The sequence below is a fragment of the Pararge aegeria genome, chromosome 12 (genome assembly GCF_905163445.1).
Source record: "Pararge aegeria chromosome 12, ilParAegt1.1, whole genome shotgun sequence".
Classification (NCBI taxonomy): domain Eukaryota; kingdom Metazoa; phylum Arthropoda; class Insecta; order Lepidoptera; family Nymphalidae; genus Pararge; species Pararge aegeria.
In genome coordinates, this window is record NC_053191.1 from 3,707,339 (window position 1) to 3,719,927 (window position 12,589).

Below are 12,589 nucleotides of genomic sequence, written 5' to 3' on the forward strand. Positions count from 1 at the left end.
CCATAACAAATTGCTATGATATTTCTGAACATTCCACTTATAATCGTCTTCCAAAGTGTTTTAGAATTTAATAAAAAACCTTGATACGAAGCCTAATACAATTAGTATGAATGCTTGGGCTTAGGCTAGGTACCTACCTTATAGCCTTGTCTAGTACCACTATTGATGAGTCGCAAAGAGTTTTATAGTTCCGGTACGAAACTGCCGCGTAGAAGCCTATTAGAAGCATATAGGTTTGGTGTATACCCCTCAGAATACAGCAATTCTGAGCCAAAGCCTTAACAAGTTAGCTCACTATTATTATAAAATCCACAGCCTGGTAATAGACGGACAGACAGAGAGACATCTAAGTCTTAGTAATAGGGCCCCTTTGGGTACGGGCCCCGACATAGTTCAGTAATCTCTAAATATGATTGCCATGGTTGGCGACATGCGCACATTTTGTGGGCAACATTTGTAATTGAGACCGGAATAGTAAATAGCACGTGAATAGTTAGAACTCGGTCACGCTGCAAGACTTTACGAAAGTCCTTCGCACGGTCAAACGTTCATAATCTACCGGCACATCTAAGTTGCAACATTGAACAACAGGACAATGAAACACTTTACGCAATATAATAGACCTTATTTCCCGCTTCGAGAAAGTATAAAGGTGTGGCGACAAACGCCCCCACTGTTCGTCAAAGGTCGTGAGCCAGGGTTGGCGAAATATTTACACCTGGCTAAGTTTGTGGTGGGCTTCTTCTTAGACCAGGACGCGGTTGGAACCCTCGCAGCTTTAGTTTTAAGTTTACGCATATGTCGATCGCCATCATCTCACTAACGTGTAATTCTCATGTAGTGTACGCATCAAAAGTGCCACCTATAGGCCTACTTGAATAAAGATATTTTTGACTTTCACTTTGACTTTTGACTTTATGGTAAATTAGAAAAATAAGAAACGGGGGGGATTTATTCTATTCTACTGTCTAACGAGGTGGTATAGACATCAGGCGAGTCGCTGGGAGCCGTTGGAGGCAAGCGGCCCAGGACCGTGTATTGTGGAACTCCCGATAAAAGACCAGAACTATGTCCAGCAGTGGACGTCAATTGGTTGAAATGATGATGACGAACTGTCTAATAAAATCACGTGGCATATAATATCAATCATTATTTAATAATGATTGCTATGCTCGATATGGTTTTACCTTTGTGATTTATCCCCTATTTAACAGCTAACTTAATTTAAAAAAATCATCGCTTGGTCTTTCCACTTCGCATATTAATTATTCATACTGCTTTACTCTTAGAACCACTTTTTGTAAGCAAACATTTTGAAGAATTCACCAAATCTTTTGTGCTCTTGGATTTCTTTCGCAATGTTTTCTTTTTTTACAAAAATAATTTTCATTTCTCTACGTTAATTAAGACCCATGTATATTTTTTCAATCTTCTTTAGTAGTTGACGAGCTAAGACGGTTTAATAGCGTCTTTTGATCACTTCGAATGTATGTTATAGAATAGTTGAGATGTAAAAGTAAGAATGGTTGTCCCATTCCTTCGCAAAGCTAATCTTAGGGCATTCTCGCTTGTTCCATGAAGCTATGGGCTCTATTTTCGGTGTGTTATAGACTAACACTGGAAAAGTTTGTAAACATGTCTTAGAGCATATGTTTTGAACAAGGAATTAAGAGTGATTTCACAGTTTTGCTTGCAACACAAATCGCCATTAGCAATTAAACATGCCCAAGTACGTTAGAATTATTTCACAATAACATCTACCATAAACTTGAAACTGTTTTAGAATTAGACGTACACGGCCTCGTTGGCTGCACACATGTTTGCTTTTACTAACGAATGTTTTCCTTTGTTCTAGGTTCGTCATTAACCTACTGGCGACGAATTTGGTGACGACCTCCCTGCTCGCGCCCGCGCTTTTCGGCGAGCACTCGGCGAGGGAGGTGGCTGGGTGGGTCGAGGCGGGCGACGCCGCTGCCTCGGCGTGCAGCCTCGCAGCCTTGCTGGCGGTGACGCTCATCGCGTTGGACCAGCACCACGCCGTGACCGACCCGCTGCGCTGTCACACCCGGCTGCTCCAACGCCGCCCTGCGTCGCTCTGCGCAGCCACCTGGCTCGCCGCCCTCTTAGCGGCTGCAGTGCGCGCAACGATTGCGATATTCCGCTATTACTATCCGCAAGAGACAGCCGTTTACGGAGTCGAGCTCGCGTACTATGTCGCCTACCTGATCGCCGGTGTCCTCGCCCCAGTGACTACAGTCTGCGTTATGTATGCGAGGATCTACCGCGCGGCGCGGTCGTCTGGACTACGGGCGCGAGCGCACGGAGCCAGCGCTCTACAACTTCACGAACCACATATAACTTTGCCCGATTTAATAGAAGAGGAAGGGCTTACTCTAAAAATTGATATACCTGACAATGCCGCTGAAGGCGAATCCAAGTTTGGGCCATTCTTATTGCCGCCGGAGCGACCTGTGCGGTGCCCGTCTGTCGCGAGTTTGCGAAATGCGCGACGAGAAGGCAAATCCATTGAGGATATACGGAGGGGTTTGCCGGCGGTGAGCTCTGCGCCATCTCTCGCGGCTCCTCTGCTGGCCGTGCAACCTCAGACGACCCTGCCCGCGAATGGTGGGTCGAGGATAACGTCCATACGTTGTCGGATTTCAAATGCTTCGCTGTTTCGGTATAGAGAAGAATCTCGTGCGGCCAGAGTTGGACTATTAACTGGTGCGTTAGTGTTATTACATGTGCCACACGCGGTGGCGGCTCTTGCGTCCGCTGCGGTGCCGGGCTTGGCAGCGAGTGTACGGACTCCTGCGCTGGCCTTGCTCCTCCTCGCTTCGGCGGCGTCACCTTTCCTATTTGCGCTGCGTTCGAGGCGAGTGCAGCGGGAGGCAAGGCGGCTGCTACTGCCCGAGAAGAGTGTGTGGGATCGGCCTTCGCGCGCAGCGTCCAGTGCGGCCGTTGATGGGCAGCGAGCCCGCGCGGCTTTGGACCTGTTGAGGACGCTGACGCCGGTGGACGGCGGTGAGGGTGCGGAGGGCCCTTCGGGGAGTGGAGCGGACGGCGTGTGCCGGAGCTCCTTCAGCTCCGGCGGCAGCACTCAGATCTCCACGGCGTCGGAGGAGTGACACCCCGCACCCCGCGCCCCGCCCTCGCGGGTGCGCTTCGCCCGACCCACCGCTCTACTCATCTGTGATACTAGCATAAGACGAACCGCGCTCGGCGCGAATGTTAGACTGATTTAGCATAAGTTAATTTATTATTGTGTCGATGTACCTTTCCGCTGAGCGGACAAACTTTATTACCTGATATGAATGTATTAAAATATTTGTATTGAAATGATTACTTGTGGTTTAATTTTGCCGCCATCCCGTGCGCTTTGATGATTCAAAGCGCAAACCGCAGTTACAAAATGTGGACTGAAATAGCTCGCCATTAAAACACTTTGTTACGAAAATAACTATTTCATGACTTCTTGCACATAAATTTTCATAACCAAAGATAATTTATATTTAAGAGTCACTTAAGCAGTGGCTGAACTACTCAAAGGAAATAAAAGACGAGTTACATTCATATATTATTAATGATGCAATAATTTTGTCTTTATATTCAACAGTTAGCGAATACATATGATTACTAAACTTGGACTATTCATTAACTACCAAGCACAGCGAGTTAATTTCTGCTAACAAAATACGCCTAATATGTACAGCTACTTTTAATTTGTAAACTTTTAATTAGATATCTTTTTTTTATCTGGCATATGGCTGGAAAGATTATCTGTAATCACACAAATCAGCTAGTTTGTAGACATTATCAAACGTACAGTTAATACTGTACAGCTTATTTTCGCAATAGGTATATGATGTAGTACCTACAAAGTACATTGGCCACTTTACAGTATCTAGAATTATTCCAAAAGATTTATTGGTAGGTACTTATATATATTTAAATGCTCGATTATCTACAGCATCAGCCATATTATATGGCTTTACCAATTAAACTTAAAAATGTAATCACTTGGCCAAAACACTACCTATTCAATTTTATAGCAAGAGGAAGAGTAAATACCAATTAGGGGTATGGTAAAACCTATCCCATCTACCCCTAATTAATATTAGTAGTATTCAAACTGCCTCACATCCAAGTTAATGCGCTTCTGCTATTTATAGTCAAATATTCGTAAAAGTGTCTTTGTGTCTAAACAATTTTTATTACTTTTTAAAATTACGTATGTTCAAAAATTAAAAAAAATAACAAATGAAAGTCTTTTTAATTTCTCACTTAAAAGGTTAAATGATCAGACACGTTAAAAAACGTAAAGTACCTATTGGTGTAGTTAGATTGCATCTTAATTTAGAGATAGAGAGAGATAGTAAGATAGTAGAAAGCGCTAAAATTAACGTTACAAAATAAATAAAGACTAAGACAAAAACTGAAACTCCTATCCGACAAAGCACCTTAACAGACTATCTGAAATACCGTCATCCAGAGAGAGAGTTCCAGATCTTCGGGCAAAGCAAAGAGAAGTAAAAGTGACTTTTATGTATTATGTAGGTATTCATAGTATTAAGATTAAGCGGTGATAACCCAGTGGGCATTACCTAAGCGGTGATATCCTCTTTTTTTTTGTCGTGGTGGAAAAGCTTTATGGCTACCTCTGTCCTTTTGGGCAGGACAGAGGTCATGTGGGACTAAAAACTACCACGGCATGTCCCTCTCGTTGGCTTTATTGGACGTCCGGGGAACCCGTTGTATACTTCCCAGAAATCTACAAACCGCCCCAACCGATTGCCAGGGCTACTACCCTAAGGAGGAGGGGATCGGGACAGCTTGACCACCCCTCAGACAGTAGGGAGACTCATATACGGACGGGGGCCGTAGGGCCGAGTTCGAATCCCAGCCCAACTTTTCTAGGTTATGCGCGTTTTAAGTAATTAAAATATCACTTGCTTTAACGGTGAAGAAAACATCGTGAGGAAACCTGCATGCCTGAGAGTGCTACATAATGTTCACCACCAATCCGCACTGGGCCAGCGTGGTGGACTACGGCCTTAACCCCTTCTCATTGTGGGAGGAGACCCGTGCCCTGTGGGTTGATATGATGATGAATATAAGAATTGAACGCTGTCTGTATCCTAATCGAGTATCGCAAAACTTATTACTTCCAAATTAAATGGGTCTGTTTATCCCGGGTTAATAATGACCAACTCCAAGATGCCAGCCATATATTATTTGCAAAATTTCATCATAATCGGTTGAGCTGAACATAGGGAGCAAACAAACAGACAATTTAAGCCTTATATATAATGTAGAACCTAATACATATTGCGCAAGGTGGCAAATTTTGAAAAAATAACGCAAATGTAAAAACTGAAACGCTTGAGCCTTGGGCTGCGTGAAAGCTCATAGCATTACTCATTGGAATGGGTTGGATTTGATCTCATTCGATCCGATTTACCCATTTACCGATTTACCGATATAACATACCAAAAAAATTCAAAAATTCGAAATTTATTTATTTCAAGTAGGCCTAATATAAGCACTTTTAAAACGTCAAGACTGTCTGTGTGTAGTGACTCTACCACCGGTTCGGAAGGCGGATTCTACCGAGAAGAAGCCGGCAGAAACTCAGCAGTTGCTCTTTTCCAACATCAACAATTTACATTTTACATTTTAACATTCATTTTTCTATCTTGTGAGAGCTGAAAGCGGAACCGGATGCTTCCAAGCAACCTTGTCATTAAGAAATTCATCAATTGTATAGTAATCTCGCTGTAATAAATGTGTTTTATCAAATTTTTTGAACTTATGCATTGGCAGGTCCAAAATCACCTTATCTACCTATTACCGGCCCAACATACTACGACACTACGACAATACACACATCGCCATATAGCCCCAAAGTAAGCGTAGCTTGTGTGATGGGTTCTAAGATAGCTGATGAATATTTTTATGAATATAATACATATAAATAAATACTTAGATATAAAATACAGATAAACACACAGACACTGAAAAACATTCACGTTAATCACACAGACATTTTCCAGTTGTGGGGATCAGGCCCACGGCCTTGGACTCTGAAAGCAGGGTCGCTGCCCACTGCGCCAGCCGGCCGTCATAGGACGGGACTGATCTCAGAATTAAAAGACTTTACGTTTTAGTCCATAAAGCTGGCCAAATGAAGGTACACTTCACACGGCTATGAAGAAATCACAAACAAAGCAGGTTATTTTTTTTAAAACGCATACACAACGTGTAACCGAATTATGAAATACTGTTGAAGGGTGCATAAGTATATTTCAAAAGGAATCAAATTTATTTTTCCATACATACGAATTCAAAACACTCTATGACAACCCTATTGAAGATAACAGACCGACACGCGCGCAGTACTAGGCTAAGCGACGCGTACCTAATAAAGTGACAGTAGTCAGTAGTCACCTGATTTTAATTTTGTATGTATGTGATAATAGGGCTGTACCTGATTTATGTTAAAAAATAAAAACTATGGTAGTGAACTTTTACTCGAAAATCTCATTCTCCATCTCAAATTAGAATTTCGGTTTGACAGAAAAATCACAGAGACAGTAAATAATGTACCTCTAAAATTTGTGAAGTAATATTTCGTGGGATATTAACGATTTGCGCTCATGAAACTAAACAAATTAAGTGTAAATACTTTTGCGTGTACATATCTAGGTACACCCATACTTTTTATTAAACAAAGCGTTAATCGAAATAATAAAAAAAAAGTAACACAATGAATAAAGAAATTAGAACTGTCACTATTTATCTGTCCCATCCATCACGACTGTCTCGCAATTCGTTGATTAATATTTAAAAAAATACTTCTCAGAGCAAAGAAAAACATAGACGGTAAATGGAGTACAAGAATATAACCCGACTTTAATGCCTGATTTCACCAACGACAAATGAGGCAAAGCCTAAGAAATTAACACCTAATCTAAGAAGATTCCCAGACATACATTTACCTTACACCAATCGATTGGAGGCAAGCGGCCCAGGACCGTGTATTGTGGAACTCCCTACAAAAGACCTATGTCCAGCAGTGGACGTCAATTGGTTGAAATTGTGATGATGATAATTAATAGTTTTTCACTAGGCAACCCATATAACCTAAGTAGGAATTCGTGAAACGTTTTTCTTCTCCAAGCAACGCCTTAATCATAAGGTTCTTCTTCTGTTAATGGGCCTTTTCCGCACTTGGTTGGTCTGGGACCGTCCGTTGTACGTATGGCCACTGATGCGGCTCCCCGCTGGATCACTCCAGCCAGCCGAGCTCGCTTCAGAAACTTAGCAGGCCGCCCAGGTCGCCGAGTGCTTCATGGAGTGTTGCTGAGGAGCCAAGGTGTGCTGCGCGTTGTTCTGCTACTCCATTGCATTGGAGCATTACGTGTATCGGTGTTTCTTCCGTCTCCATGCATGCTCTGCAGAGAGGGCTGTCAGTTATACCTAAAATGGAGAGGTGTTTGTTTAGTGGGCAGTGCCCTGTTATCATACCTACAACTGTCCTTAGTTTAGACCGATTTAGTTGCAGTAATTTTGTTGTTAAACGTGGGTTGAGGTCTGGTACGGCCTCCTTCGTGTGTTTGCACTCTTTTGTTTTGGACCATAGCATTGAGTGTGATGATTGCGTCTGTTTGTGGAGCCATGTTTTGTATTCACTGAAGGGTATGGGTATAATGGTATCCGATTTAAGCGTTTTATTAGGTCTAGGTTTATTGAAAACGGGCATTAGACGCTTATTTGACTCAAGGAAGCTGATCTGAATCGCTTGTATTAATTGTCATTAATTTATTCGCTGGGCTTCAAAAATTTACCATCTAAAACCTAGAAAACAATATACTGAACTCCAACTCAACCTATGTACATATCATCTCGGGTGAGAATGGGTTTTCCGTCGCTAACAATCTACTACTACTAATTGACGGCCGATTGGCGCAGTTTGCAGCGACCCTGCTTTCTGAGCCCAAGGTCGTGGGTTCGATTCCCACTACTGGAAAATGTTTGTATTATGAGCACGAATGTTTTCCAGTGCTGGGTGTTTATATTTATATTCTAAGTATTTATGTATATCATTCATAAAAATATTCATCAGTCATCTTAGCACCCATAACACAAGCTACGCCTACTTTGGGGCTGGATGGCGATGTGTTTATTGTCGTAGTATATTTACTTTTATTTTTTTCAATTTTTACTGTTGATATTACGGTGAAGGAAAACATCGTGAGGAAACCTGCACGATGGATAGTTTTGTATTGTCGTAGTATATTTTTTATTTTTTTATTTTTACTGTAATAAAAATTATATAATAATTATATCATACAAAGTACAAGCCTTGATGGCCAGCATGATGGACTACACCCTGAGCCCTTCTCATTCGGAGAGAGGATTTTTTCTCTATATTAGGCCGGTAATTACGAGAATATAATAGAGAATGATGAATGATTGTGATGTTGGAAAAGATTGACTACTGAGTTTCTTGCCGGCTCTTTTCGGTAGAATCTGCTTTCGGAACCGGTGGTAGGGTCACTAAAAAGTGCTTATAAAGTACCTACTTGAAATAAATGAATTTTGAATTTGAATTTGTTAGGGCGGAGTACCCAAATACTGTATTAGCTCATTATGTTTTATTGTTATATATAGTTGACGTAGTTTATGTTATGACATATTTTTAAAAATTGCACTATCCCGTTCCCATCATCATTTTCTTCTTTAATTACGGGTTGTCTGGAGGAGATCGCTTAAAGCGATTAGACCGCCTTTGCGCGTTTTTATTATTCTTGTATTTATGTTTTCAATTTATATTATCTTTATCCCTTAATTGTGCAATAAAGAATTTATCTATCTTTCTATTTATCTACTGTCTGGTAGTTTGTGATGACAGTGTAGGCATATTTTGGATGAAACTTGTAGTTTAGCAAGAGTACTTTATTTTGAAATCAAGGCCAAACTAGTGGTTATCGCATCACTGGTGTTGACATTTTATTTACAATAATATTGTAAACAACATGTATTGTAGTAAATAGAAGATTATTTTGTAGTAGAGATGATGTAAACATTGTCACAACATTGTCACTATTAATTAATCGTATAGATCATATAGATAAGGTGATTTTGGACCTGAAAATGCACATGTTTAAAGAATTTGTTAAAACACATTTATTACAGCGAGGTTACTATACAATTGATGAATTTTTTAATGACAAGGTTGCTTGGAAGCATCCGGCTCCGCTTTCAGCTCTCAAAAGATAGAAAAATGAATGTTAAAATGCAAAATGTAAATTGTTGATGTTGGAAAAGAGCAACTGCTGCGGTTCTTGCTGGCTTCTTCTCGGTAGAATCTGCCTTCCGAACCGGTGGTAGAATCACTACAAACAGACAGACTTGACGTTTCAAAAGTGCTTATATTATATAATAATAATAATAATAAAGTTTTTATTTAAAGGCATATAAACCCATATATCAGTTTTTATATACAAAGAAATCTATAATTAAATGTATACATTAAAACTTACATCTAACTGAAATAGTTAATAAACTTATTTCAGATGTCATAGGTTCTTATTTTTTTTTTTTTTTTTTTAATAAATATTAGGCCTACTTGAAATAAATGAATTTTGAATTTTATTGAATTTTGATCACTGTATCAATATAAGTACTTATGGATTGGTTTTGGGTCGATTCTCGGTAGGGCCAATTTGGGAATTAATAATTTCTGACGGGTCTAATCTGGCTTTGGCCGTGGCTAGTTACAACCCTAATGATAAAGACGTGCTGCCAAGCGATTTGGCGTTGTAGTATGTTGTCGCGTAGAAACCGATAAGGGGTACGTGTTTTATATAGCCCGATAGCATCTTAGACTGCATCGATACATTCAACCAGGTGCTATTGCAGTTAAGGGCGAACTTGTTGTGGAATAAAAAGTTCTTTAAAGAGGTGCCAGAATTTTTTTCTTTGTGAGAGCTCCGTCTATAGTTTGTTTTAGTCTACGAAGAATAATAAGAATGCTAAGAAAACATTGTTACTAGGGTCGTTACATGATATCGACAATATCATCGACCCTCTAGTGCGGGTGTCAATGACTACCGTACTGTTTTTGTTATCGATATCATATAGAAGCCAATCGTTATGTCTGGCCATTTCTTATACTCGTATGTAGAGCATCATAAGTTTCTCGATATTTTAGAAAATTTCCTATCATCATCTCATCCGACGGAAGTTGGCATCCGACCAAGTTAAGCGCTAGATACTTCACGCCGTATCAGCTTCAGCTTCTAGCCCTTTACCTCAGGTTCGGTCGTCCACGGAGTACTGTAGCCATTTATGGGATTCGAAATCTTAAACACCGTCGCAAGGTTACCTGTCTGTGTATTCTACATTTCGGGGACTGTGCTCAGAAGCTATTCGATTTGGTTAAACCTACTCCTTTCTACCATCGCTGCGATGCATCGAAATAATCTCCACCATCACGTAGTTGAAATACCATCAACATCAACAAGCGCTTTGCTTACTAATCCACAGCGCAAATGTCTGGAATGACCTATCTACTCTATCTTCCCTCTTCCCCGATACCTATAATATGGGTATCTTTAAATCAATACAGGAACTTCTAACTTCTAAGCAAGCGCCGGTTTTGGCTGTATCGTCACTTACCCAGGTGCGATTGAAGTCTAGCGCTAAAAAAAAAGGAAGCTATTTTGTCGTTTTTTTGTAGGGATATCAAATATCAAATATCAAAAATATATCACGCGCGTTCATTAAATCGCTTGATGCAGTCTGTCCAGGGACGACGCGGAGACTCGCCGCCATTTTGATTAGTTTCCAAATCTCGGAGCAATATGTGAGTGGTATGTAGCGATATGAAATGGACAAATAATGAGAAGTGTTAGCAAATCTGCCTTTTTATATATGTTGCCTTAAACTAAAAAGGTAAATTCGTTCAGACTGGTCAAAATTATGCATAATCTGTGCTCGATATAGGTTTGTGTAGGAATTTTAAATTACAGGAACTCAGATCAAAAAGGAAGGTAATGTGGCGGAAAAAATACAGGTACAGAAGAGAACAGACATATCACAGAAGTGTCAAGGGAAGATGGACGAAGTTATCTCTTTGTACCTAGTTAGTTAAAAGTGTGCTATAAGTCCAGATAGATTGATGTTTGAGTTTATAATGTGTTATATAGTAATTAGAAATACTAAAACGATTAAACGTTGTAAGATATGAATAGGGGGTTTCTTTCATAGGTTACATAGTAGGTACCTTAAAGTGTCACGTTACCGAGATATTTGGAGGTAGATTTGGTGTGGTGTCAGATTTAACTAAATAATCTTTTTCAGGTGGATTATTATTGCAAGAGAGAAGGTAAATAGGCGCACCTTGGGACCCTAGGCCATTGCAATATTCTTAACTTGTTGAGGTATGCCCCTATAGGTTAAAAAAATAAAGAAATAGGTATATTTACAGTAGCTTCACAATACATTTATAACAATATAGTATTCGTAAGACAAAACATTACTCTTTATAAACGAAAAGTGGATATAAAAAATTTTCTTACTCGAAATGGACAGAAGTAAGTGACATCTGCATCTCGTTTGCGAAAGGTGCAAAGTCAGCTGTGGGATTGAGTACATGCTTTTATAATATAATTCCCAAAGTAATTTTGGACCTGCACCTGCGTTAAAACACATTTAATAAATCGTGGTTACTATACGATTGAAGATTGTCTTAATGACAAGGCTGCTTGGAAGCAGGCTCCGCTCTCATCTCTCACAAGAAGTGAATTTAAAAATTGGTTATCTGTAAATTGATGTTGAAAAAGAGCAATCTGCTGAGTTTCTCGCCGGCTCTTCTCGGTGGAATCTGCCTTCCGAAACGGTGGTAGAGTCACTACAAACAGACTAGCTTGAGGTTTCAAAAGTGCTTATAAACTGGGCCTACTTGAAATAAATGAATTTTGAATTTTGATTTTTTTTTATATTTTTATCTACTTCTTCTACGGATTATATCACTTTTGGTTTATTAACACCAAGATTTCAAGCGTAACTCCTATCCATCACCCAAAGTGTGACTCTGAGAATTCTTATTCAACTACATTGAACTCAGACGTAATGAGATTACCGCTATGAAATTACCCACAGTAAAGTGGTAAAACGATCAAAAGAATACCACAGTTCATTGTTCTGTATATGTTTATATAACACAAGAGAATACAATGAAAGCGAATACTACGCCGGTGTGCTACTTAGATACCTTCGCTGAACACAATATTATCATTTTATGTTCTAAATTCAAAACTCAGTAATTACTTATGGCGTATGGTTGGTTAAACTGCTTACATTAATACATCGCCCACTATTTATAATATATGTACTAAGTATGGCAACAGAAAAGAAAAGGTATTTTACATCCTTGTTATATGAAAACAATAATAATTCACACTCACGTTCATACGCACACACTTACATAAGTAAATTTGATATTAAGTCTATTATTATGATAATAAGAAAGGTTTGACGGCCGAGTGGCGCAGTGGGCAGCGACCCTGCTTTCTGAGTCCAA

At 39.8% G+C, this 12,589-nt stretch overlaps 1 protein-coding gene across 1 annotated transcript in view; it reads left to right on the top strand.

The window, feature by feature from the left end:
* The window catches only part of LOC120628432 (5-hydroxytryptamine receptor 1A-alpha), a 35,440-nt gene extending 32,097 nt beyond the window's left edge, over nucleotides 1–3,343 (top strand). Inside the window, exon 2 of the mRNA XM_039896804.1 lies at nucleotides 1,856–3,343. Within this exon, the coding sequence (XP_039752738.1) occupies nucleotides 1,856–3,128 (1,273 nt within the window). The 3' untranslated portion in view covers nucleotides 3,129–3,343. The remainder of the gene's footprint in view (nucleotides 1–1,855) is intronic.
* The last annotated feature ends 9,246 nt before the right edge of the window (nucleotides 3,344–12,589 follow it).